The sequence below is a fragment of the Papio anubis genome, chromosome 19, assembly GCF_008728515.1.
Source record: "Papio anubis isolate 15944 chromosome 19, Panubis1.0, whole genome shotgun sequence".
Classification (NCBI taxonomy): Eukaryota; Metazoa; Chordata; class Mammalia; order Primates; family Cercopithecidae; genus Papio; species Papio anubis.
The window spans coordinates 46,467,889-46,490,540 of NC_044994.1; the positions used below are offsets into that span (position 1 = coordinate 46,467,889).

The following is a 22,652-nucleotide window of genomic DNA, read 5'->3' on the forward strand; positions in this document are numbered from 1 at the left end:
TCTGATGATCTTTGACAAACCTGACAAAAACAAGAAATGGGGAAAGGATTCCCTATATAATAAATGGTTCTGGGAAAACTGGCTAGCCTTATGTAGAAAGCTAAAACTGGATCCCTTCCTTACACCTTACACAAAATTTAACACAAGATGGATTAAAGACTTAAATGTTAGACCTGAAATCATAAAAACCCTAGAAGAAAACCTAGACAATACCATTCAGGACATAAGCATGGGCAAAGACCTCATTGACTAAAACACTGAAAGCAATGGCAGCAAAAGCCAAAATTGACAAATGGAATCTAATTAAACTAAAGAGCTTCTGCACAGCAAAAGAAACTATCAACAGAGTGAACAGGCAAACTACAGAATGGGAGAAAATTTTTGCAATCTATCCATCTGACAAAGGGCTAATATCCAGAATCTACAAAAAAGTTAAACAGATTTACAAAAAAAAAGCAAACAACCCCATCAACAAGTGGGCCAAGGATAGGAACAGACACTTCCCAAAAGAAGACATTTATGCAGCCAACAGACACATGAAAAAATGCTCATCATCACTGGTCATTAGAGAAATGCAAATCAAAACCACAATGAGATACCACCTCATGCCAGTTAGAATGCCGATCATTAAAAAGTCAGGAAATAACAGATGCTGGAGAAATAGGAATGCTTTTACACTGTCGGTGGGAGTGTAAATTAGTTCAACCATTGTGGAGGACAGTGTAGCGATTCCTCAAGGATCTAGAACTAGAAATTCCATTTGACCCAGCCATCCCATTACTGGGTATACACCCAAAGGATTATAAATCATGCTGCTATAAAGACACATGCACGTGTATGTTTATTGCAGCACTATTCACAATAGCAAAGGCTTGGAACCAACCCAAATATCCATCAGTAATAGACTGGATAAAGAAAATGTGGCACATACACACTATGGAATACTATGCAGCCGTAAGAAAGGATGAGTTCATGTTCTTTGCAGGGACGTGAATGAAGCTGGAAACCATCATTCTCAGAAAACTATCACAAGGATAGAAAACCAAACACCACATGTTCTCACTCATAAGTGGGAGTTGAACAATGAGGACACATGGACACAGGGAGGGGAACATCACACACCGGGGCCTACTGGGGGGTGGGGAGCTGAGGGAGGGATAGCATTAGGAGAAATACCTAATGTAAATGGTGAGTTGATAGGTGCAGCAAACCAACAGGGCACATGTATACCTATGTAACAAACCTACACATTGTGCACATGTACCCCAGAACTTAAAGTATAAAAGAAAAAAAATTAGGCCATTTTCAAGTTTTTCTTGAATTTTAATTTCTGCTAGGCCCTCTTTATCTCCCCGTGATGTGCATGTAGCCCTTTCAATGAATGTATGGGGTGCTTAGGCCCTCTGTGGCCTTCCGTTTATTTGCATGTAGCCTCCTAGTCAGCTAAGGTTGTGAGGGGAGCCTATGTAGTCCCTTTTTGGTTCTCTCATTTCCAAATCTCCTGGTGACATTTCTGGCTGGTCCACTGATCTGTCATTCACCCCAACCACAACTAAAGCCTCAGACTAGTAGAGCTGTGGGATCTTCCCATTCATTTCCTATCAAGTTTGCTCATTTTACTGGCAATGTTGCTAAGTGTGGGCTTTTGCCTTCTGCCTCAAATCAGGTCTGTCTCCTCTAGAAGTGAAACTGCTGACTTTTGCAGCCTTCACCCTGTACCAACTGAGGTATGTAAAGGGGCATTCGAACGGTCCCAGACAATGAAGTCCCAGACAAAGTCTCCTACTTTGTTAGCTAACATATAGCAGCTGTTCATAAATCAGTACTTCTTACTTTGTTTGCCTTTGGTTCATTTCCAGATTTCCACCAAAATGATTGTTTTTGACAATGTTCAGTTTTATAGTAGCTTTTTGAGAGCGGATTTTCTGACCATATCACTGTACTATAACCAGAAATACCATATTTCAAATCTTTTGAAAAATTTTAACCATTTGGTATTAATGTTGAAATGTCTTAATTTGTTATATAATGTCAAGATGCCCAGTGATACTTATTTAGGATTTTAATTTCTTAATCTCAGCAATATAAAATATATTATGCTCTTAATATTAATTATGTTTATTATCTTCTTAACATTTTATTTAGGAAATTATGATGTGATGACCCCAATGGTTGATATACTAATGAAACTTTTTCGAAATATGGTGAATGTGAAGATGCCATTTCACCTTACCCTTCTAAGTGTGTGCTTCTGCAACCTTAAAGCAGTAAATACTGCTAAGAGAGGGCTTATTGATTATTATTTAACGCCATCATTATCAACAACTTCATGCTCTGGCAAGCACAGTTTTGTAAGTATACTCTTTTTTGTTCAGTTTTCTAAGTATACCCTTATGGGATTTGTGTGGTTAAATTACAAATCTAAGTGCTTGTCTTTTTGATAGAGTTTAGAGATTCTTTTGGGTGATATTGTTTAGGTAATTAACTTGTTTATAATACCTATCTTATGGTTGCTGGCCTTAAATATACTGTGATCTAAGAAGAAAACATAAGCATCACTGGATAAAAGAGAGAACCGTTATGGAGGTTCTCTATTTTGGAATTGTTAACACATTTTATAAAAATATGTGCTCTATAAAAATATGGATTAGCTCATAAGTATTAAAATATTTTCAGGTATTAGAAGTCACATCTTTTTGTCTTTTAGCTGACACATGAGTTACCAGTACCTTTCCCACGATTCTTTTGTTAAAGTATTTACATTTTCTTGGTTTTGAAATAGTAGTGAATTTTGATAGCGATATTGATAGAATTGACTACTGATTTTACAGTTGTAAAGTTAACAGTGTGACAATAGAAAGGCAGAGGCCAGTCACATTTTCAGACGACTAAAACAAAACCCCTTTACTAATAGACCACTATTTAGTAAATGTGGGTTACCTTAAAAATAATTATTTTTTACTAAATTGTTCATGCCTATAATTAACTCAATTTAAAATACTTTTTTGTTTGTTTTGTCAGTATAATTTTAGTAACCTTTTCATTTTCATTTAAGTTTAAAGTGAGAACAGTATAGTGTATGCAAATAGTGAATTAATGGTGTCTTCAAATTACTTTTTTCTGTGACCCTTTTTATTCCGTCTATTAAATTTGAAAAAGTGTTTTCTGTTTACATTTTATTTGGTGAAATTGGAATTAAAAGTGCTCACTTATAGTGGCATTAGAGAAGTAAATATAAGTGAAAGTACCTTGTATATATTTGTCACACAGTAGGTATTCAATAAATGTAAGGGCCTGAATCTTTTCTACTCCTTTTACTTTTTTGGAGTTCATATTGTGTTGATGTTTACTGAGTTATATTTGACTATGTTTATATTTTTATGCTGCTTAAAACTAGAGGAGACATTTAAATGAAAAACTATAGGAAAATTACACAAGTTAGAGTTGAATATGTCTTTAAATTTTTATATAAATATAAACTAGTACTATATCTTGATGATGTTGGGTTTTTGTTATAGACTTTTTTATCTTTTTGTTAAAAGTTACCCTTTAGAATAATAATTTTTGGAAAACTAGCCCTTGATGCTGTATGTGTATGTTTTTCTGAAAAATACCCTTAGGTGAACTTGCGTTCTCTAGGCCACCATTCTTGTATTTATAGAATTGAAAGTTTGGCTGCATGATTGTTACACTCTTCCCAGGTCTCCAGATGCATGTTTACCTCTGTCTCGGTGCTATCTAGGAAGGAAACCTCTTCCTGGAATAGTGGGTAAAGATTCACACAATAGTGTGACTAATTGTGGTAGTAGATCTCTAGTTATTTGGAACAGACCACAAAGAGTTGAATTTGCTGAGTAGGTTAGAAACATGTCAGATAATAGCTACAGGCACATAGCAGCAGCAGGGATATTTAAAACATATCAGATATCTAAATTAATCTGTTATTCTTGTGTTCTAGAAAATGAAAGACACTCATATGGAAGATTTTCCCAAAGACAAAGAAACAAACCGGGATTTCTTACCAAGTGGAAGAATTGAAAGTACAAGAACTAGGGAGTATCCACTAGATACTACTAATTTTTCTAAAAGAAAAGATATTAATGAATTCCCACTCTGTTCACTTCCTGAAGGTGTTGATCAAGAAGTCTTTAAGCAGCTTCCAACAGATATTCAAGAAGAAATCCTTTCTGGAAAATCTAGGGAAAAATTTCAAGGGAAAGGAAGTGTGAATTGTCCATTACATGCCTCTAGAGGAGTATTATCTTTCTTTTCTAAAAAACAAATGCAAGATATTCCCATAAATCCTAGAGATCATTTATCCAGTCACAAACAGGTATCCTCTGTATCTCCTTGTGAACCAGGAACATCAGGCTTAAATAGCGGTAGTTCCTCTTATATGTCTAGCCAAAAGGATTATTCATATTATTTAGATAATAGATTAAAAGATGAACGAATGAGTCAAGGACCTAAAGAACCTCAAGGATTCCACTTTACAAATTCGAACCCTGCTGTGTCTGCTTTTCATTCATTTCCAAACTTGCAGAGTGAGCAACTTTTCTCCAAAAACCACACTACAGATAGCCATAAGCAAACAGTAGCAACAGACTCTCATGAAGGACTTACAGAAAATAGAGAGCCAGATTCTGTTGATGAGAAAATTACTTTCCCTTCTGACATTGATCCTCAAGTTTTCTATGAACTACCAGAAGTAGTACAAAAGGAACTGCTGGCAGAGTGGAAGAGAACAGGATCAGATTTCCACATTGGACATAAATAAGCATATTCAGCAAAAAAGTCTGAAAATCTAGGGAATACCATTATTTTCAGATTAGCGGTTTATTAAGCTCTTCTATATTAAACACTAATAGATATTCAATAATGGAGTAAACTTCGAGATAAAGCAAGAATAGTTGCAGGAAGTAAATTCTGGCACAAAGCATAAAAATATAACAGAAGAAATAATGTAAAATACTATCTTTTCTGTCTAAAGCTGTTTTATATTGCTTTTCAATAAAAAGAATATCATGGTCAACCTAGAATATTTTTCATGAATTGGTGGGGAGATGTATATGCTTGTATATAAAAAATAGCCAAATCGTTGCTATGGTAAAGGACACATTTTTTTTTCCTATGATATGTGGAATATCTGAAATGCAGCCTGTTAGGATATAACCAAATAGCAAATCCTACTGCCAACTAACCTATTAAAAATATAGACAGTTTTGACTAAAGTACATTACATTTAGTATGTTGACTTTTAAAATACCAAAGCAATTTATATTCAATTAATGCTTCTTCATACACCAATAATCTACCACAATACACAGCACACAAGGGCCATTCAATAAACATTGAATGAATGAATGAATGGTTTGGCTAGGGCCAGGGTGGGGAGTTGAAGTGAGAGAACAGTGTATGTTGTAGAGAACAGTGGTAGAAGGAACTCTCCATGCAAGTAAATTAAGGGAAAGATGGACACCAGAAATGCAAGGTGATGGGCCTATAAGCATACTGGATAATGGAAGAAGTCCATTTTTTTCCAGCTAGTTTGAAGGGCCTAAAAGCACTGAGTTACATGTTTTTGTATCTTGCCTACATTTGGAGATGATATTAGGTTGTCATAACAACCACAAATATAGACCATTACTAAATTGGTGGACGTCTTCTTTCTCCCATTGTTACTGTCTTCTCCTTTTGCCTGCTAAACTAAAAATTGGATATAAGATTGAGAATGTGTTATATAATTTGCAAGACATAGAGGATGTTTATAGAATATACTAAAGTATCCCCCAGCACCAATATGGGAGTATCGTGGTCTCAAGTTTATAATTTTTGCACATATAAAGAAGAGACTTTAAAAATAAAGTACACAAATATGAACCAAAGAGTAGCTTAAAAATACTTTCTTCTAGATCTGAAATTTTCTTTCCTTTTTTTTTTTTTTTCCCGGAGACAGAGCCTCACTCTGTCGCCCAGGGTGGAGTACAGTGGCGCGATCCCAGCTCACTGCAACCTCCATCTCCCAGGTTCAAGCAATTCTCCTGCCTCAGCTGGATTACAGGCATGCCCTACCACACCCAGCACATTTTTGTATTTTTATTTTGTATTTTTAGTAGAAACCACATTTCACCATATTGGCCAGGATGCTCTTGAACTCCTGATCTCAGGTGATCCCCCACCTTGGCCTCCCAAAGTGCTGGGATTACAGGTGTGAGCCATTGCGCCTGGCCCCAGGTCTGAAATTTTAACTTAGTTTTGGATTCCTTGGAATTTGAAAATATGCTAACACGGAAGATTTTAAATAGGTAGTTTGAGGTTATCAAGAAAAGTAACTTGGAGCAAGAACATCAGAAATTGTTCACCATGCAAATATTTAGTATTCTGAATCAAGGAACATAGTATTTTTTTACATGAAGTATTCCAGTAAGGTAATTAAACTTATGGAAGGGATATATAACTTTTTGTAAATAATTCATTAAAACATTTTATAATCCTTGTAATGATTTCAGGAACTTCCTAGAAGGGTCTTAAGAAAAGATGGCTAAGAAAACAAAGTGAATGGTTTTGTCCAGCTTAGAAAGAGAAGGTAAAATAGTTAAAAATACATTTCATAGATTGAGAATGTAGGGGCTGTGTCACAGTTATGCTACTTATTTTGTGGTTTTAAGTTAGTCTCAACATTTTTGGGTCTCAGAATCAACTTTTTATGGGATCTTTTTTCTCTGTTTTTAAGATTATCTCTTTTTGATGTTTTGCAAGTTTACTGTATTATTTGGAAGTGCGAATTTCTTTTTATTCTTAGCATATACTGGCTTCTTCCTGTATTTTTAAATTCATGTTCTGTAAAATTCTCAATCACTAGCTCTTCAAATATTTCTTCCCTGTTCTAGGACTGTATACAAATGATAGACTTTCTTACTGTATCCTTCATGTCTTTTAATTTCTCACATTTTTCATCCTCTTGTTTCTTTTTACTGCATTTTGGGTAATTTCATCAGCTGTATCTTTCTGTTTACAAGTTCATTTTTCAGTAGCATCTCACCTGCTGTTGAAAACAATGATGGTTTTAATTTCAATAAATATATTTTTCATTTGATTCTTTTTAACTTCCTATTTACTGATTACAGTCCCCTGTAAGTCTATTTCTAATTTTTAAAAGTCAAATATTTGATATTTTTGATAATTTCAATATTTTAAGTTTTTATAAGTTTACATTTAAGGTTATTATTTATTGCCTATATTGTGACTTATTTCCTTGAGTATGTGTTAATCCGTGAGAAGACAGAGGACCTAAGTTGTGTGTTTCCCTTCAGTATGATTTGAGTTCGTTGCTTCTCTGGGTGAGGTGGTACAAACTCCTTGGCATACTCTATTCACCTTTGAGGATCCTGATTGAATGCCAATGCCTTGTCTTAAGTTTAAGCTCCCTAACCCTTACTACTAGCTGAAGGTTTTGTCTCTGCAGGTCAATTGCAAACTAACAGGCCGAAGCTATCTGCCTTCAGGGATAAACCCCATCTTTCAAGCTGTCTTCTTGCTTGATGCTTCCTGCTGCTTTCTTGCTTTTGTTTCAGCTCAAGTTTTTTTTCTGTATCTGTCTTGAGTGTAGAGGGTATTTTTTTTTTTCTGTTTCTGTCTTGAGTGTATAATATAGAGGGAGTTTCTGTCTTGAGTGTAGGCCTGGAGATTTTCCTTATATGGTACAAACCAGCAATGAATTAAGAGGTCTGTTTTCTCCAAGATCTAGTGTTTTGTACTGGGAGAACACTTTTAAAAAGTGTCTATTCCATTGTAGTGCCAAAGTACAAATTTATTTGGATTTATTTTTTGTCATCTTATTTTTTACCATATTTCTTTTTCTATGTTATGCTTCTTTCTCACCTTTATCTCTCCTCCTGTCTCTTGGTATCAGCTGGATTTTCTATTTAATCATATATTTTTCCCTTTACTGATTTGGAATGTGAATGTTACAAGTACTTTTGATTATCCTTAAACATCTAAAAATGCTACCCTCTTTCCAAACAACACAAAGGTATTGAAATAACATTAATTCTAATTAAATTCCACAAGTTCTTTATTGAATCTCCAAATTGGATATTATTAGTATTTTATATAGTCAATGTTTGTTTAGATTTGCCCAAACATTTATCTTTTTTGATGGGACATGATGGGAGCTTACCTTTTTTCTTGTGTGTCAGATGTTCCTTCTAGGTAAAATTCTTTATACTTTCTGAAATTATGTCCTTAGAGCTTTAGATTTAGAACCGACATCTCTTGAGCTGTTCTAAGATAATATCTTTTCCTTTGGAGATGTGCAGTTTTTATTATATGTCTAGCTGTAGATTTATCATGGATTTAGGTTTATTCTGAATCTGCAGATTTGTGTCTTCCATCAAATCTGGATTGTTTTCAATATTAAAAAACTTCTATTTTAAAATCTGTATATAGAAAGGTACATAAGCATAAATGGACATGTTAATGAATAATAGTAACAACTGTGTAACTATCCAAGTCAAGAAATAAAACATATCAAGTAATCAGGAAGTCCAGTGTTTTCTCTGGGGTTTCATTACGTAGGCATGATTTATTAAAATCTTTACTGTGTGATTGAACTTAATCTCCAGCTTCCCTCCTCTACCTGGACATCAGGCTGGCTCAAAGTCTCAACACCCTAATCATGGTTATTTTTTTGACATGAGCTACCTCCATCCTAAATCATCTTGTTAGCATTAGCTGTCTAGGGCCCACTGTGGGTCACATCATTAGCATACACTTTCAGGGCTTACCATGAATAATGAAGGCACTCCTGTTGTTTAGGAAATTCCATGGGTTTTAGGAGCTCAGTGTCTAGGAACGCTGAACGAAGACCAGACCAATTGTACTACAGTATCTTTTTTTTTTTTGAGATGGAGTCTCACTCTGTTGCCCAGCCTGGAGTGCAATGGTGTGATCTTGACTCACCACGACCTCCATCTCCTGGGTTCAAGTGATTCTCCTGGCTCAGCCCCCTGAGTAGCTGGGATTACAGGCAGCTACCACCACGCCTAGGTAATTTTTGTATTTTTAGTAGAGATGGCATTTCACCATGTTGGTCAGGCTGATATTGAACTCCTGACCTCGTGATCTGCCCACCTCAGCCTCCCAAAGTGCTGAGATTACAGGCGTGAGTCACTGCCCCTGGCCCTACTATAGAATCTTTTAAAATGAGTTTTGAGATGTCTTATGGTCCCCAAAGTGATCTACTTTAGTAAATATATGTATGACTTGACTGACAATGTGGTTATGCTCAGATAAGGCCATTGTAAATTGAAAATATCATGAGTTAAATACATTTAATACATCTATGAAACATCATAGCTTAGCTAGGCCTACCTCAGACATGCTCAGAACAACTCACTTTGGCCTATAGTTGGGCAAAATCATCTAACACGAAGCCTGTTTACAGAGCCTGGACTGGGTGGGGTGGTTCATGCTTGTAATCCTAGCACTTTGGGAGGCCGAGGCGGGTGGATTGCCTGAGCTCAGGAGTTCGAGACCAACCTGGGCAACATGGTGAAACCCCATGTCTACTAAAATACAAAAAGTTGGCGTGGTGGCACATGCCTGTAATCCCACCTACTCAGGAGGCTGAGACAGGAGAATCGCCTGAACCTGGGAGGCAGAGGTTGCAGTGAACCAAGATCGCACCATTGCACTCCAGCCCGAGTGACAGAGCAAGACTCCATCTCAAATAAAACAAAACAAAAATAAAGCCTGTTTTATAATAAAATGTTGAATATCTCATGTATCATGCTGCATTTCAGTCACTGAATAGAATTAACAGCAGATAGTACTGGAGAAAAAATTAGTACACTTGAAGACAGAGCAATAAATTATTCAGAAGGAAACAGAAAAAAAATAAACAGAGCATCTGTGAGCTATGAGACAGCTTCAAGCAGGCTAATATATGTCTCCTCTTATCACTCCCGGGTTCAAGTGATACTCCTGCCTCAGCTTCCCGAGTAGCTGGAATTATAGGCATGCACCACCAGGCCCGGCTAATTTTTTGTATTTTTAGTAGAGAGAGGGTTTCTCCTTGTTAGTCAGGCTGGTCTCGAACTCCCGACCTCAGGTGATCCGTCCACCTTGGCCTCCCAAAGTGCTGGGATTACAGGTGTGCGCCACCACGCCTGGTCAATATATGTCTTATTCAAGTCCCCAAAGAAGAGTGTGGGAGATGTAAAAAATATTTGAAGAAACAATGGAGAAATTTTTCCAAATTTGAGGATAACTATAAACCCACAGGTCCAAAGAGCTTGGCAAATCCCAAGTACAATAAACATGAAGAAAACTATACCAAGGAATATCCTAATCAGAGCTCTTAAAACCAGTGATAAACACCATCCCTTCAAAAAGACATACTATTAGAGAAAAACAAGCAAAACCAACAATTTTGAAAACATTGGAAGCCAGAAGACAGTGGTCTAACATCCTCAAATGAAGTAAAGAAGTGGGGGGAAAGTCTGTTAACTTAGAATTCCAAACCCAGCAAAAATATCTTTTTTTAAAAAAGTAAAATAAGAACATAAGGCATACATATGAAAGAACTCATGCCCAGTAGACCTACAGTACCCATAAAATTAGAGGAAGTCCAACAGGCAGGAAGAGCACACCAGATGGAAATACAGATCTACATACAGAAATGAGGAGCACCAGAAATGTAGGTATATTTAAAAGCTTTTTTTGTTTCTTATTTCCAAGTGTCTTTTTAAAAGTTGGCTATATAAAACAAAAATAAAAATTATTAAAAATACATTGGAGGGTTACAATGTATATAGGAGTAAAAGGTAACAATAGTACAAAGGCCAGGAGGGGAAGTATATAATTTTAAGTATATAAATGGTAATATATTATTGTAAGGCCCTTAAACTAAACATGAAGTGGTGGGTTACAGCTTGAAGACAGACTGTGGTAAGTTAGAGATGTATAATATAAACCCTAAAATAACCACTGAAATAGCAAAATAAGTTTTAATAAATAAGATACTAAAGTCAAGCTGCATATTCTGTATTAGTAAAGCTTAATTAATTTTCTGAAAAAATAAATATAAATATAAATATAAGTTGTACTACTTTCTGCACTCTAGTGGAACTTCTTTGCTTCTTTTACTATAGATACTGGAATACCTTTCCAGATGCCTTTGCAGCCAGATGTGAACAGTGTTCCATTTCTGGCTAATGAGATGTAAGCATCTTTGTTGGGGTATGGGGGTTCCCAAGAAAGCTATGAAATAGGACTAAACTCAGCTAAAATATCTTTTGCCTTTCACTCTTTTTCTTCCTGCTTAGAGCACTGGTACAGTGCCACCAGAGAGACAAACGCTGTAAGCTAAGTATGGCAGAACTGAGTGCTGTAAAGAGCATTGGTCCCTAATGACAGTATTAGGCCATCATGTCAGATCTCTACTGCAGACTCCCAGACTTATTGTATGAGATCAATAAACCTCTCAACATTTATGTCCCCTATAAATCATATTTTTGTTGTTTGCAGCCAAACATTTTCTTAACTAATATAATAATGTCCCCCCCCCCTGCCATGGAATCTACTGTTCTGATTCATTAATATTATGTGTCCAAAATCATGGTAGAGAAGGGACATTGAAAAGGGACATGGGGCATAAATAGTCTTGATAATTTCTTGGTAAGACTATTTATGACTATATTTAGTTAAATATAAACATTTTTGTTTTGGTAAGTCCACTAATGTCTGAATATCTGAAAGTATTGGAGGAGTTATATGGTAAGAAAGATAAGATTTATAGAAAAATCTAAGTTCAGAATTGTTAAATTATTTTTATTTGTCATATTATTTGGATGCCAGTATTACTTACCTTTAAACCTTTCTGTTTTATGTGATAGTTATTATCATATATGGTACCTTCTGCAATACCTAGCTATTTAGAAGTAATCGAAGTGACAAAATGCCATAATATATGGAGATGATGACAGGGCAAGGAGAAGGAATCAAAGATACAGTACCTGGTATTATTTCCTTTTAATTTGTTTGCTATTATTATTTACATTTTACCTCAAATAGGAGACAGGTTAATTAAATATCCAATTTTCCTATCTGTAAGACAAAGAAAAAACTTATGTTTGGCTTTCTGATTTCAAGATTTTTATCTTTCTTGGGATATATATTTTATAAAATGTATAATTTGGTTATTTGTATGTTTAGGGGTGGCTAAAAGGCTCACATTCTTCTAAGAGTAAAGTCTAAATTGGAAAATAGTAAAAGTTGCATACTCACAAAATTAGGCATATTCTAAATCATAGTATAACTACAACTTTAATTATGTCTCCCGAACATTCAGTAGAAAAGGGAAAATAACACTCAGAATCCCAGTAGATTTAGGAAGAGAGTTGGGAACAGAAGACAGTCTCCCTTTAGTTATGCTGCTCTTTTAAATTGTAGTGGTTTTTTATATGCCTTCCAGCTTCTCCCCCACTGTGCCCTTCTTGTTCCCACAGGTCCCCAATCCCCAGATTTCTGTGCATCCTCTCTCATGCAAAGAAGGCTGGAAGACAAACTTCTGAAGCTAGAGGGTGATTACTAAAGGAGTTTGAAGTGAGTGCCATGAAAAGACCTAATTACTCTTAATGAGAATGGTATTTCTGTATGTTCCCACACTTGAATTTTGACCGCCTTTATTTAGATACCACCAGTTTTACATGCACTCATTTATGCGTGTTAATTCTATGCAGTTTTATTGCATGTATAGATTCATGTGACCACACCACAGTCAATGCACAGGGCAGGTTTATCACAAGGATCCCTCCTGCTACCCTTTCAAAGCGACAGCCACTTTCTTTCTTCTCCTCCCACTACCTCCCTAACCCCAGAAACCACTAATTCTGTTCATCTCTATCATTTTGTCATTTCAAAAATGTTAAATAAATGGAAGAATGCACTATTTAACCTTATGAGATTGGCTTTTTCATTCAGTATTATTCCCCTGAGATGATTCCAGTTGTTGTGTGCATCGATAGTTTGTTCTTTTTATTACTTAGTAGTATTCTGTGTATGGATTACCACAGTTTAACTCTTCACCCATGTGGGTTGTTTCAAGTTTTTGGCTATTTGGAATAAAGCTACTATCAACATTTGTGTACATGTTTTTGTGTAAATGCTTTCATTTCTATGGGATGAAGAGTACAATTGCTGCGTTGTACAGTAAGTATTTGATTTGCAAGCCACTGCCGCACTTTTCCAGAGAGGCAGTTACCGTTTCACATTTCCAGGTGCAATGTATGAGTGATCCATTTTCTCCAAATCCTTGCCACCACCTGATGTTATCACTATTAAAAAAAAACTTAGCTATTCTGGTAAGCTTGTACTGATATGTGCCTTTACCTAATGGCCAATGATGCCGAACATCTTTTGATATGGATATCTTAGTGAAATGTCCATGTCTTTGTCCCTAATTAGATTGTTTCTTATACAGTTGAGTTTTGAAAGCTCTTTATATATTTTAGTTACAAGTACTCTGTTGGAAATGTCTTGCAAATATTTTTTTTTCCAGTCTATCACTTATCTTTCCATCATCCTCTCAGGTCTTTCACGTAGTATACCTTTTTTTCTTTTTTAACTTTGATTAAGGTCAATTTGTCATTTTTTTCTGTTAAGAATCATGATTTGGTGTCAAGTGTAATATCTCTGCCTAGTTGTAGGTTCTGAAAATTTTATCCTGTGTTTTTCTTCTAAATATTTTATAGTTTTATATTGTGCATATAACTCCATATTCCATTTTAAGTAAATTTTCGTACTTAGCGTAAGGTTAGATCAAGGCCTATGAATGTCCAGCTGCTCCAACACCATTTGCTGAAAGGCTGTTCCACTGAATTGTTTTTAAACCTTTGTCACCCATCAAAGGTGATTTAATATACTCACGAGAACAGTTTATTTTTACCCATTCCAATGCTCTTTTCTTTCTGAAGACCTCTGGATCCTATTTAATCTTCATTTTTAGCAGGCAGTCCTGCTGTTCAGGTGTAGTATGAAGACTGGGTGGATGTGTTGGTTTAGCCTTCCATTGGGCCCTGCCATCACCACTCTGGCAAAAGTAGAGCACAGACTGCCTCTCATTGCAGATGGGTGAGGTGGCAGTTCAGCTCCCCTTCTGGCCCTGCTGACATCCTCCTGGCAAAGAGGGGCACTGATTTGCACATCCTTTTTGCTTCCCAGTGGGACTGGAAGCTTACCTCCCCAATGGAACCTGATGACACAGGGGAGGTGACAAGGAAATGGAGTGCTGCCTAGGCCCGTGTCCTACCTCTTTGTTTCACCTTGTTGATACCCAGGTGGGAATGGAGGCTCAGATCCCTGCTGAACCCTGCTAACACCAGAGAGGGTATATTAGTTTCCAATGGAAACTATAACAAATTTCCACAAATTTAGTGGCTTAAAAAAACAAATTTTTTGTCTCATAACTCTGGAGGCCAGAAGTCTGAAAGCAGGGCCACACTCCTTCTGAAAGCTCTAGGGGAGAATCCTTTTTCAATTCTTCCAGTTTCTGGTGGCTCCAAGTGTTCCTGGGCTGTGGCTGTAAAACTCCAGTCTCTACCTCTGTCTTCACATGGCTTTCTCCTCTTCTCCATGTCTCTATCCTCTATGTATCTCTTATAAGGACATTTGTTTTTGGATTTAGGGCCACCAGGATAATTCAGGGTGATCTCATCTTGAGATCTTTAATTATCTTTGCAAAGACCCTTTTTCCAAATTAGGTCACATTCACAAGTTCCAGGGATGTGACATGGACATTTGTTTTGGTGGGTCACTGTTCCCACTACACCCTGATGGAGGGTGGGGATGGAGGCTTAGCATCCTGCTGGGCCTTGGTGACTCCAGGGGTGGGAGTAGGGGTTGGAGAGGGTAGTGAAGCTCCCTGGTCACTAGTCTTTCTTTGCACTACCTAGTTACTATGGGTTGAATGTCCCTCTGCTTTTATGAATGGATTAATGTTACTATCACAGGAGTGGTTTTGTTATAAAAGTGAGGTCTCTCTTGCTCTTACTCTCATGCCATGTGATGCCCTCCACCATGTTATGATGTAGCAAGACGGCCCTCACCAGATGTCGGTACCAGGCTCTTGGACTTCTCAGTTTCCAGAATTGTGAACTAAATACACTTCTTTTCTTTATAATTATTCAACCTGTGGTATTCTGTTATAGCCACAGAACATGGACTAAGACATTGGTTAAGTCTCGTTGCTGCCAGTTGGGGGTGGAAGCTGTCTTTGTCACTGGACTTCACTCATACTACCTATATTACCTCCTGCTTCTGCTGAGTGGAAGACAGAAAATCAGCTCCCTGCTTGGTCAGTCTACATCACCTGGAAGGGCAATCAGTGCTGCCTACATCTGCCAGGTAGAAGATGGGAGATTAGCTCCCTGCTCAGCTTTGCAGACACCATAGGATAGGGGTGTGTCAGGGCACTCCCATCTGCTTCTGTGGGATGGGGGTGGGTAGGATGGAAAAGTATCTCCTTGCTCTGCCACACTGAAACCATGGGGGTGGCTTGTAGGTTGATGCTTGGCTGGTGTAGGGTGGGCATTACAAAAAAGGGTTTTTGTTCTGTTAGGCGCCTGGTCCTATGACTAGGAGGAGAAGGCTTTTCATGCATGCAGTTGTGTGTGTGTGTGTGTGTGTGTCTTTCCCACCTGGGATATGTGGGAGGCAATAAGGAAACCCAGAGAACTCACTGAATGTCATTCCTTAAGTCCCAACGTCCATAGATAGCTTGCTGCATTCTTTCCACTTATGCTTGAGTTTTCCTATGCTTGTTTGTTGTGTTATGTGCAGGGTCTTTAAGTTTTAAGAGGAAAGACTTGGGAGGAATGGGCTATTGCATCTTGGCCACACCAGAAATTGTTTGATGACTCATTCCATTTAAAATTCTAAATGTCATTAGTCATACATTGTAGTGGAATTCTTTTCAATTTTTATGTTCATTTTTCCTACAATTCTCAATTTAAGCAGTAAGTGAAAGAAAAACAATTTAAAGTATATTTTAACCTTTAGTTAATGCTGACCTCTGACTGTATCTGCTTTCTTATTGGTTCTTATACAGAGGATTTTACAGGGACAAAAGCAAAAGATGAAAATATGCTAATAACACTTGTTATTTAACGTCATTCTTATGTGAGATTAAAAACTGTATTTAATGCCATATTCTTGTACAACTATGAGTTCTTATTTTTATGAACTATCTTCAGCAATGTGTACAAGAATACTGTTTAGAATAGTTTAACAGTATTATTTATGCATGTTGACTTAGAAGTAAACTGCAATAACTACTACACATGATTTTATAGCAGAATGGCCTCATTTCTTCTTTTGGTATCATGAATGACTATTATGACGAAATCCACGTCCTGATGGAGTTTTGTGTGCCTTTATTCCATCTTTTGCATTGAGGATGAAGTTTACTAAGTTGGAAGGCATGGTTTTTTCAATTATTGATGGGGACAATTTTCCTCTCATTTCTGTCTGGACAAACATCACTAGTTTGGAATATGCTGGGTTTCTGTAAGCAAAAGAAGAGTTAAAAAAAAAGATAAGAAATTTTTAGATTTACCTACTGAATTTACAGGTTTTTGGAGAGCAGGATTCTTATTCACCATTGACATACTTAAAAATTGTACTTAAAAATATTAAGTGGCTAGAATATTTCTTAAAACCTTCAGTTTTAGGCACCCTTTTCTTTTTGTCATTTTACTGACTTTTAAAAATTCTAACAGTAATGTATGCTTATTATGAAAATTTAAACAATATAAATTTTTCATAATTAAAGAAAAATTTCCCTCCCTTATTTCCCTTATCCTGTTTCCCAGAGATAATCACTGTATATAATTTTAATTGTTATCTTTTCAGGTGACTGTCTATATAGATATGTGTGTATATATATATACACACACATATATACAAAGACAGCATACATCTGTACATAAATGAATATGTACCCCACATATATAAATAGAGTTTTATTTTTTTAATGGAGACATTTTTCTGCAACTAGTTTTATTTTTATCTTATGAACTTCCTTCTGTGTCTGTACATACAGATCTACTTAACTGTTTTTCATGGCTACAGACAGTATTTCTATTCTATTTAACAGTCCTTTTATTGACTATCATTTAGGTTGTTTCTCACTTTTGGCTACTGTAAGTAAAGCTGCAATAAAATATCTTTGTAATGTATCCATTTATGCTTTTTTTTTTTTTTTTTTTTTTGAGACACAGTCTTACTCTGTTGCCCAGGCTGGAGTGCAGGGACGTGATTATAGTTCACTGCAGCCTCGAACTCCTGAGTTTAAGCGATTCTCCAGCCTCAGCTTTCTGAGTGGCTGGGACTACAGGCATGCCCAATCATGCCTGGCTAGATTTAAAATTTTTTTTAAAGAGACAGGGTCTCATTATGTTGCCAAGGCTAGTCTCAAGCTCCTGGCCTCAAGCGATCCTCTCACTTCGGCCTCCCAAAATGCTGGGATTTCTGGTGTGACCCACTTCACCCAGCCCCATTTACACTTTTATAAATACTTATAATTTCTAGGTCAAAGGTTTGTGCATTAAGCTTTTTGACATGTTAATTCCAAACTGCACTCTAAGTGGTATTTTATATTCTAGCCCACCGATCTTCACACTGGGGTAGGAAAGGATGAATACTTTTAAGAGAATAAGTTTTCAAATCTCTAACTTCCATATGCATTTTTTCCTTAATCTGATGTGTAAATATGTCTCTGATGGAGATGTGGGCTTTTTCTTTCCTATCAGCCTGTTCAAAATCGCCCTTCTCTTGCTTTATACAACAAAGGCATACCTGTTATCCACACTAAATAGTACTATGGTGCTTTACCTTGGTATGTAAAAATCTTTGAGATGCTAAAGGGAAAATCTGAGTAGAAGCGGATTGAGAAAAAAAATCTTTTCCAAGTCATGCCATTTTTTTTTTTTTTTTTTTTTTTTTTTTCAGTAAAACTGAAGGATCTAATTGAGCTGTCAGCTGACAGGTCTTTTTTTTTTTCTTTTGAGACAGAGTCTTACGCTGTCACCCAGGCTGGAGTGCCATGGCATGATCTGGGATCACTGCAAGCTCAGTCTCCCGGGTTCAAACGATTCTCCTGCTTCAGCCTTTCGAGTAGCTGGGACTACAGGCATGCGCCACCATGCCTGGCTAATTTTTGTATTTTTGGTAGATACAGGGTTTCACCATGTTGACCAGGCTGATCTTGAACTCCTGACCTCAGGTGATCCACGGCACCTCAGCCTCCCAAAGTGCTGGGATTATAAGTGAGGGCCACCATGCCTGGCCAAGTCTTTTTTTAATGATAACTATTTTTTGATGATCGGTCACTACATAATTTATGGTATATAATTCATAAATTTTTATATAAAAATAAAATAAAAAATATTTTTATATAATTCTGAAATTTATTTTTATTAATTATTATTAAATCAGAAATTATTTAATTGACAGTGCTGGAATTATACTCTCCATTTTAACACATTTATTTATAAATGTGTTAAATTTTATAAATTTAACTGACTGAGCTTGCAGTGATCCCAGATCATGCCACGGCACTCCAGCCTGGGTGACAGCGTAAGACTCTGTCTCAAAAGAAAATGTTTAATAAATTTTCTTCAGTTTTCTTAAAATGAAAGCACCAGTAGACTTGATATTGAATGCTGTCTTATCAGTAATATACACCCACAGTTAAATGAAATGAGTGTAATGGTTAAAAGTGTGGACTCAGGAACTAGTCTGCCTTGGTTTGAAACTGAGCTTTGCTATTACCTATATATAACCTTCAGATAGTTAATCTCTTTGGGCTTCCACTTTCTTTCCTGCCCATTGGGCACAGTCATACTACCTACTTTATGGGGTTACTTTGAAGATCAAATGAGTCAATATATGCAAATTGTTTATAACAGTGCCTAGCACATAGTAAGTGCTATTTCAGTTTTGCTAATAATAAAATATATGTTTCTAATAACAGTTTGCACTATGTTTAATATTTATATATAAACATATTTTTAATTTTGATCAATATGTAATGATAACTTAATCCAGAAGGCATATATATATTTGTAGTTGTTAGACAGTAGAGTTATGGGAAGTAAAACAAATTTTAAAACTTTAAACACATGTCATTTTTGCAAAGAATTAGGATGACTATGAAATAATTCAAACCATAAAATATATTCTATTAGAATAAAATTATATGAGGGGAAAAATAAAAATGTGAGTTCAAGGAGGAAAGGAATGATGTAAATTTTCTGACTGTTAAAAGTTGTATTTATTTTAAAGTGAATAATTTAATGGTGGGTTTCAAGTTATGGTATTTATAATCTACTGGATATGTTTATAAGGATGATATAACCATTTTTTAAAAAAAGTCAATGTTTAGCACATGCTGGGAATTGTACTTTTCATCAATGTAATTTACTTTTCATCAATGTAATCCCTATGAAAAATTTTAATGTCAACTTAAAAATGTGCAAGGGAGAATATAGTTTTATAAAATTTTCAAGGAAGACAACCGTTCCAACAAATAGCGTGAGTGTCCATTTTCTTATACTTTTCTCCATGCAAGGTTTAGACTATTTTTACAGTGCCTCAAATGGCTAGATTGAGAACAGAGTAGTTCCCTCTTATCCTCTGTTTCACTTTCTGCAGTTTCATTTACCTAAGGTCAACCCATTCCAGAAATAAGAAAAATTCATAAGCCTTAAATTGCACATTGTTCTGAGTAGTGTGATGAAATCTTACATCATCCTGCTCTGTCCCACCCAGGATGTGAAATCATCCCTTTACCAGCGTATTTAGGCTGTATAGGCCACCCACCCATTAGTCACTTAGTAGCCTCCTTGATTATGAGATCAAAAAACCATGGTGTATACATAGGGTTTGGTACTATCCATGGGTTTAGACATTTTCTTGGGGTCATGGAACATATCTCTATGGATAAATGGGAACTGCTGTCCTTACTAGTAGTTTCTATGGTCTTAAATCTTTCTTTGTGTTTACAATGGCTTTACACACATAAGAAAGCCTTTCTAATATTTACTGGAGTGCACTTCTGCATTGACAAGGTGCAAGAAGGGGACTTGGCCAGTGAAGCATGCTTTAAGGTGTAAAATTTTCCAACTATAGTCCGTGCCAGTGGTTGATTACCTTGCTGAATTGGTGTAATTACCCTTCATTTGTTTTGTTTTCTCCTGCTATGGAGAATAAAATCTTGGCCATAGATTCAAAATTGACAAATGGGTAGAAAGACCATGCATTGTTATTATTATCTGTATCAACAATCCTGTACATTAACGTGAATAATTGTGAGGTTTTTTAGTTTTCCAATTCAGTAGAGGAAATGTTAAGGAATACAGGTCCAAAATTTAATTTCATTTGGGCTTCCTTCACATACATTTTTTTTCTTGTACTGAAACATTTATATCTAACCAATGCATCTGTTTTCATGTGCCAATATCTTTTACTCAATAAAAAATCATTTAGCAAACATTAAAACTTAAGGAACTTATGAAATGATATACATTGAATTAGAGTATATGCTTTTACAAAATATGTATATTTTATGCTGCCATTTTATCCCAAGGCCACCTTTAGGCAGTGACTCATCTCTGATTTCTTCAGCTTTTCTTTTATCTGAATGTACCTACTGGATCTCATTTTGCAGGTATCTGCTCTTAGTAAGTAGTCCATTGGGAAGAATTCATTCAAAGTAAAGCATTCATTACTGATAAATGTGTGTTATAATTCTAGGAAAGTTTATTTTTAATTCATAAAAGTTCCTTAATAATTTACAGAAATGACTCTAATGGAGAAATAGAAAATATCAAGGAAGCTTAACTGCTGGGAAATGTTTGTGTGTGTTTGATTGTTCTCAGAAACCTCAGATCATACTTTATAGGGAAGTATCCATTCTGATTATACTTAAAATGAAAATGATTATATGAAGTTATTTTAAAAATCATATTTAGGGGCAGTTTTTTTTCCTCCCCAACAGAATATGCTGGTACGTATTTCTACTGATGAGCCAGGAATCTTTAACTAAATCACAAGTTGAACTAAAAAACCTGTTAAAATAAATAAGTGCAAATAACACTTACTCTTTCATTGGTGAACATACAAAGCCACAAGGATGGTTATAACCACGGATATAATTTGAAGATGGAGGATATTCTGGAAAATCCACGCTTTTAGCTAAGAGATTTTAAAAAATTAAAATGAAACCTATTTCACAAAGAGGAAAAATTATTTCCAGCAGCATATTTTAAAAAATATATAATATAGCATTTAAGTTGGTTAATAGCATTAACATTAGTTTTATATATGTGAATGTTTATTTGCACATATGAAGCCAAAATTGAGAAAATACCAGTATCAGCACTATTGTCCTCTTAAATTTTTTCCTGCTAGTATTTCTAAAGATGCTATCAACTTCTGTATACAAGAAAAATGGTTAAAAGTATCATTGAACTATTTTCTGAGATTTGAAGCAAAAGATGGCTCAAATCTCAGAAAATAGTTAATGCCTATAACTAACTTAAATCTCACTGGGTTTGAGTGAAGACCGTTAACTGGCTTTGGGTGAAAACTATTCTACTAGGGTCCTGGGTTCATAGATTTTTTTGTTAATCATGTTTTTTTTTTTTTAAGTAAAATATTTGAAGTGGTTAGATGGTCTGTCAATAACGATATTTTAAAATGCTCCCTTCTGCAATTCCCTGGAACTAACTTCAAACTCTAACTGAAAATCAGTAGAGTTTATTTTAGAATTATGCAACATAGTATCTGTATTCTATGTGAATGCAGAGGGGGTTGGTTTATGATTTAATTTATGATAATATATATATACTCTTTCTAAAAATATTTTAAAACATATATGTGTTTATTCTGTGCAACTGAATCCTACTCTTATCAGAGAAGATGGATTTTCTGATATGATTTTAACATAAGCAAATCAATTCCATGGGAAATACAATGTAAAACACTAACTTGGAGACTAGAGTTGTTGAATAAATTTTCCATTTTTATGACTTATATCATTATCTTGACAGAGCCTATAATAGTACTGCCAGAAGTGATGTTATTATAAAAGATTTTTTCTCTGTTTGAAATATGGAAATTCTGCTTGTCTTCTTTAAAAAAAATCTGTTGTAGTCTACAAACAGGTATGGGTCTTTTATGAAGCATATGGTGTGGTAGTTAGCACTTATTTTGGAAAATCAGAAAGAACTGAGTTTTAATTCTGGGTTAGCTGCTTATTAGCTATGTAACTTAATTTCTTAACTGCTTAATTTCCATGAACTTCAGTTTCCTCACCAGTGAGATAATGCAAGCAAAATATTTAGCTTATAGCAAGGTACAGGGTAGGATAAAAAAAAGAAATGTTAAGAAAACTATGAGTACTGATCAAAAATTCATTCAATGGAAACTTTTAAAGCAAATTCAATAGTGATTTGTGCACCAAATCACTATCAACTAGAGGTTGATTACCTCTAGTTGTTGATTTTAATCTCTACTTCTTTTTTAGCTTCCCTCTGATCACTAATAATTATATAGAAATGGTCTGCTTTCAAAATATGGAAAATAACAGA

At 35.5% G+C, this 22,652-nt stretch overlaps 2 protein-coding genes across 14 annotated transcripts in view; one reads left to right on the forward strand and one right to left on the reverse strand.

The window, feature by feature from the left end:
• Window positions 1–8,537, forward strand: part of POLI (DNA polymerase iota) — a 29,578-nt gene extending 21,041 nt beyond the window's left edge. For 2 of the 4 annotated variants that reach the window (XM_009192761.4, XM_009192760.3), the window contains exons 9-10: window positions 2,146–2,351; window positions 3,959–5,032. In XM_009192761.4, coding sequence (XP_009191025.1) covers window positions 2,146–2,351; window positions 3,959–4,777 — 1,025 coding nt within the window. In that variant the 3' untranslated portion in view covers window positions 4,778–5,032. Of the gene's footprint in view, window positions 1–2,145; window positions 2,352–3,958 lie in introns of all 4 variants that reach the window. The other 2 variants (XM_003914393.5, XM_021930125.2) reach the window with 2 other exon arrangements.
• A 7,505-nt stretch (window positions 8,538–16,042) lies between these two features.
• Window positions 16,043–22,652, reverse strand: part of STARD6 (StAR related lipid transfer domain containing 6) — a 38,442-nt gene continuing 31,832 nt past the window's right edge. For all 10 annotated transcript variants that reach the window (XM_021930129.2, XM_017951768.3, XM_031658841.1 and 7 more), the window contains 2 exons: window positions 21,162–21,255; window positions 16,043–16,564 (listed from right to left, as the gene is read on the reverse strand). In XM_021930129.2, the coding sequence (XP_021785821.1) occupies window positions 16,381–16,564; window positions 21,162–21,255 (278 nt within the window). In that variant the 3' untranslated portion in view covers window positions 16,043–16,380. The remainder of the gene's footprint in view (window positions 16,565–21,161; window positions 21,256–22,652) is intronic.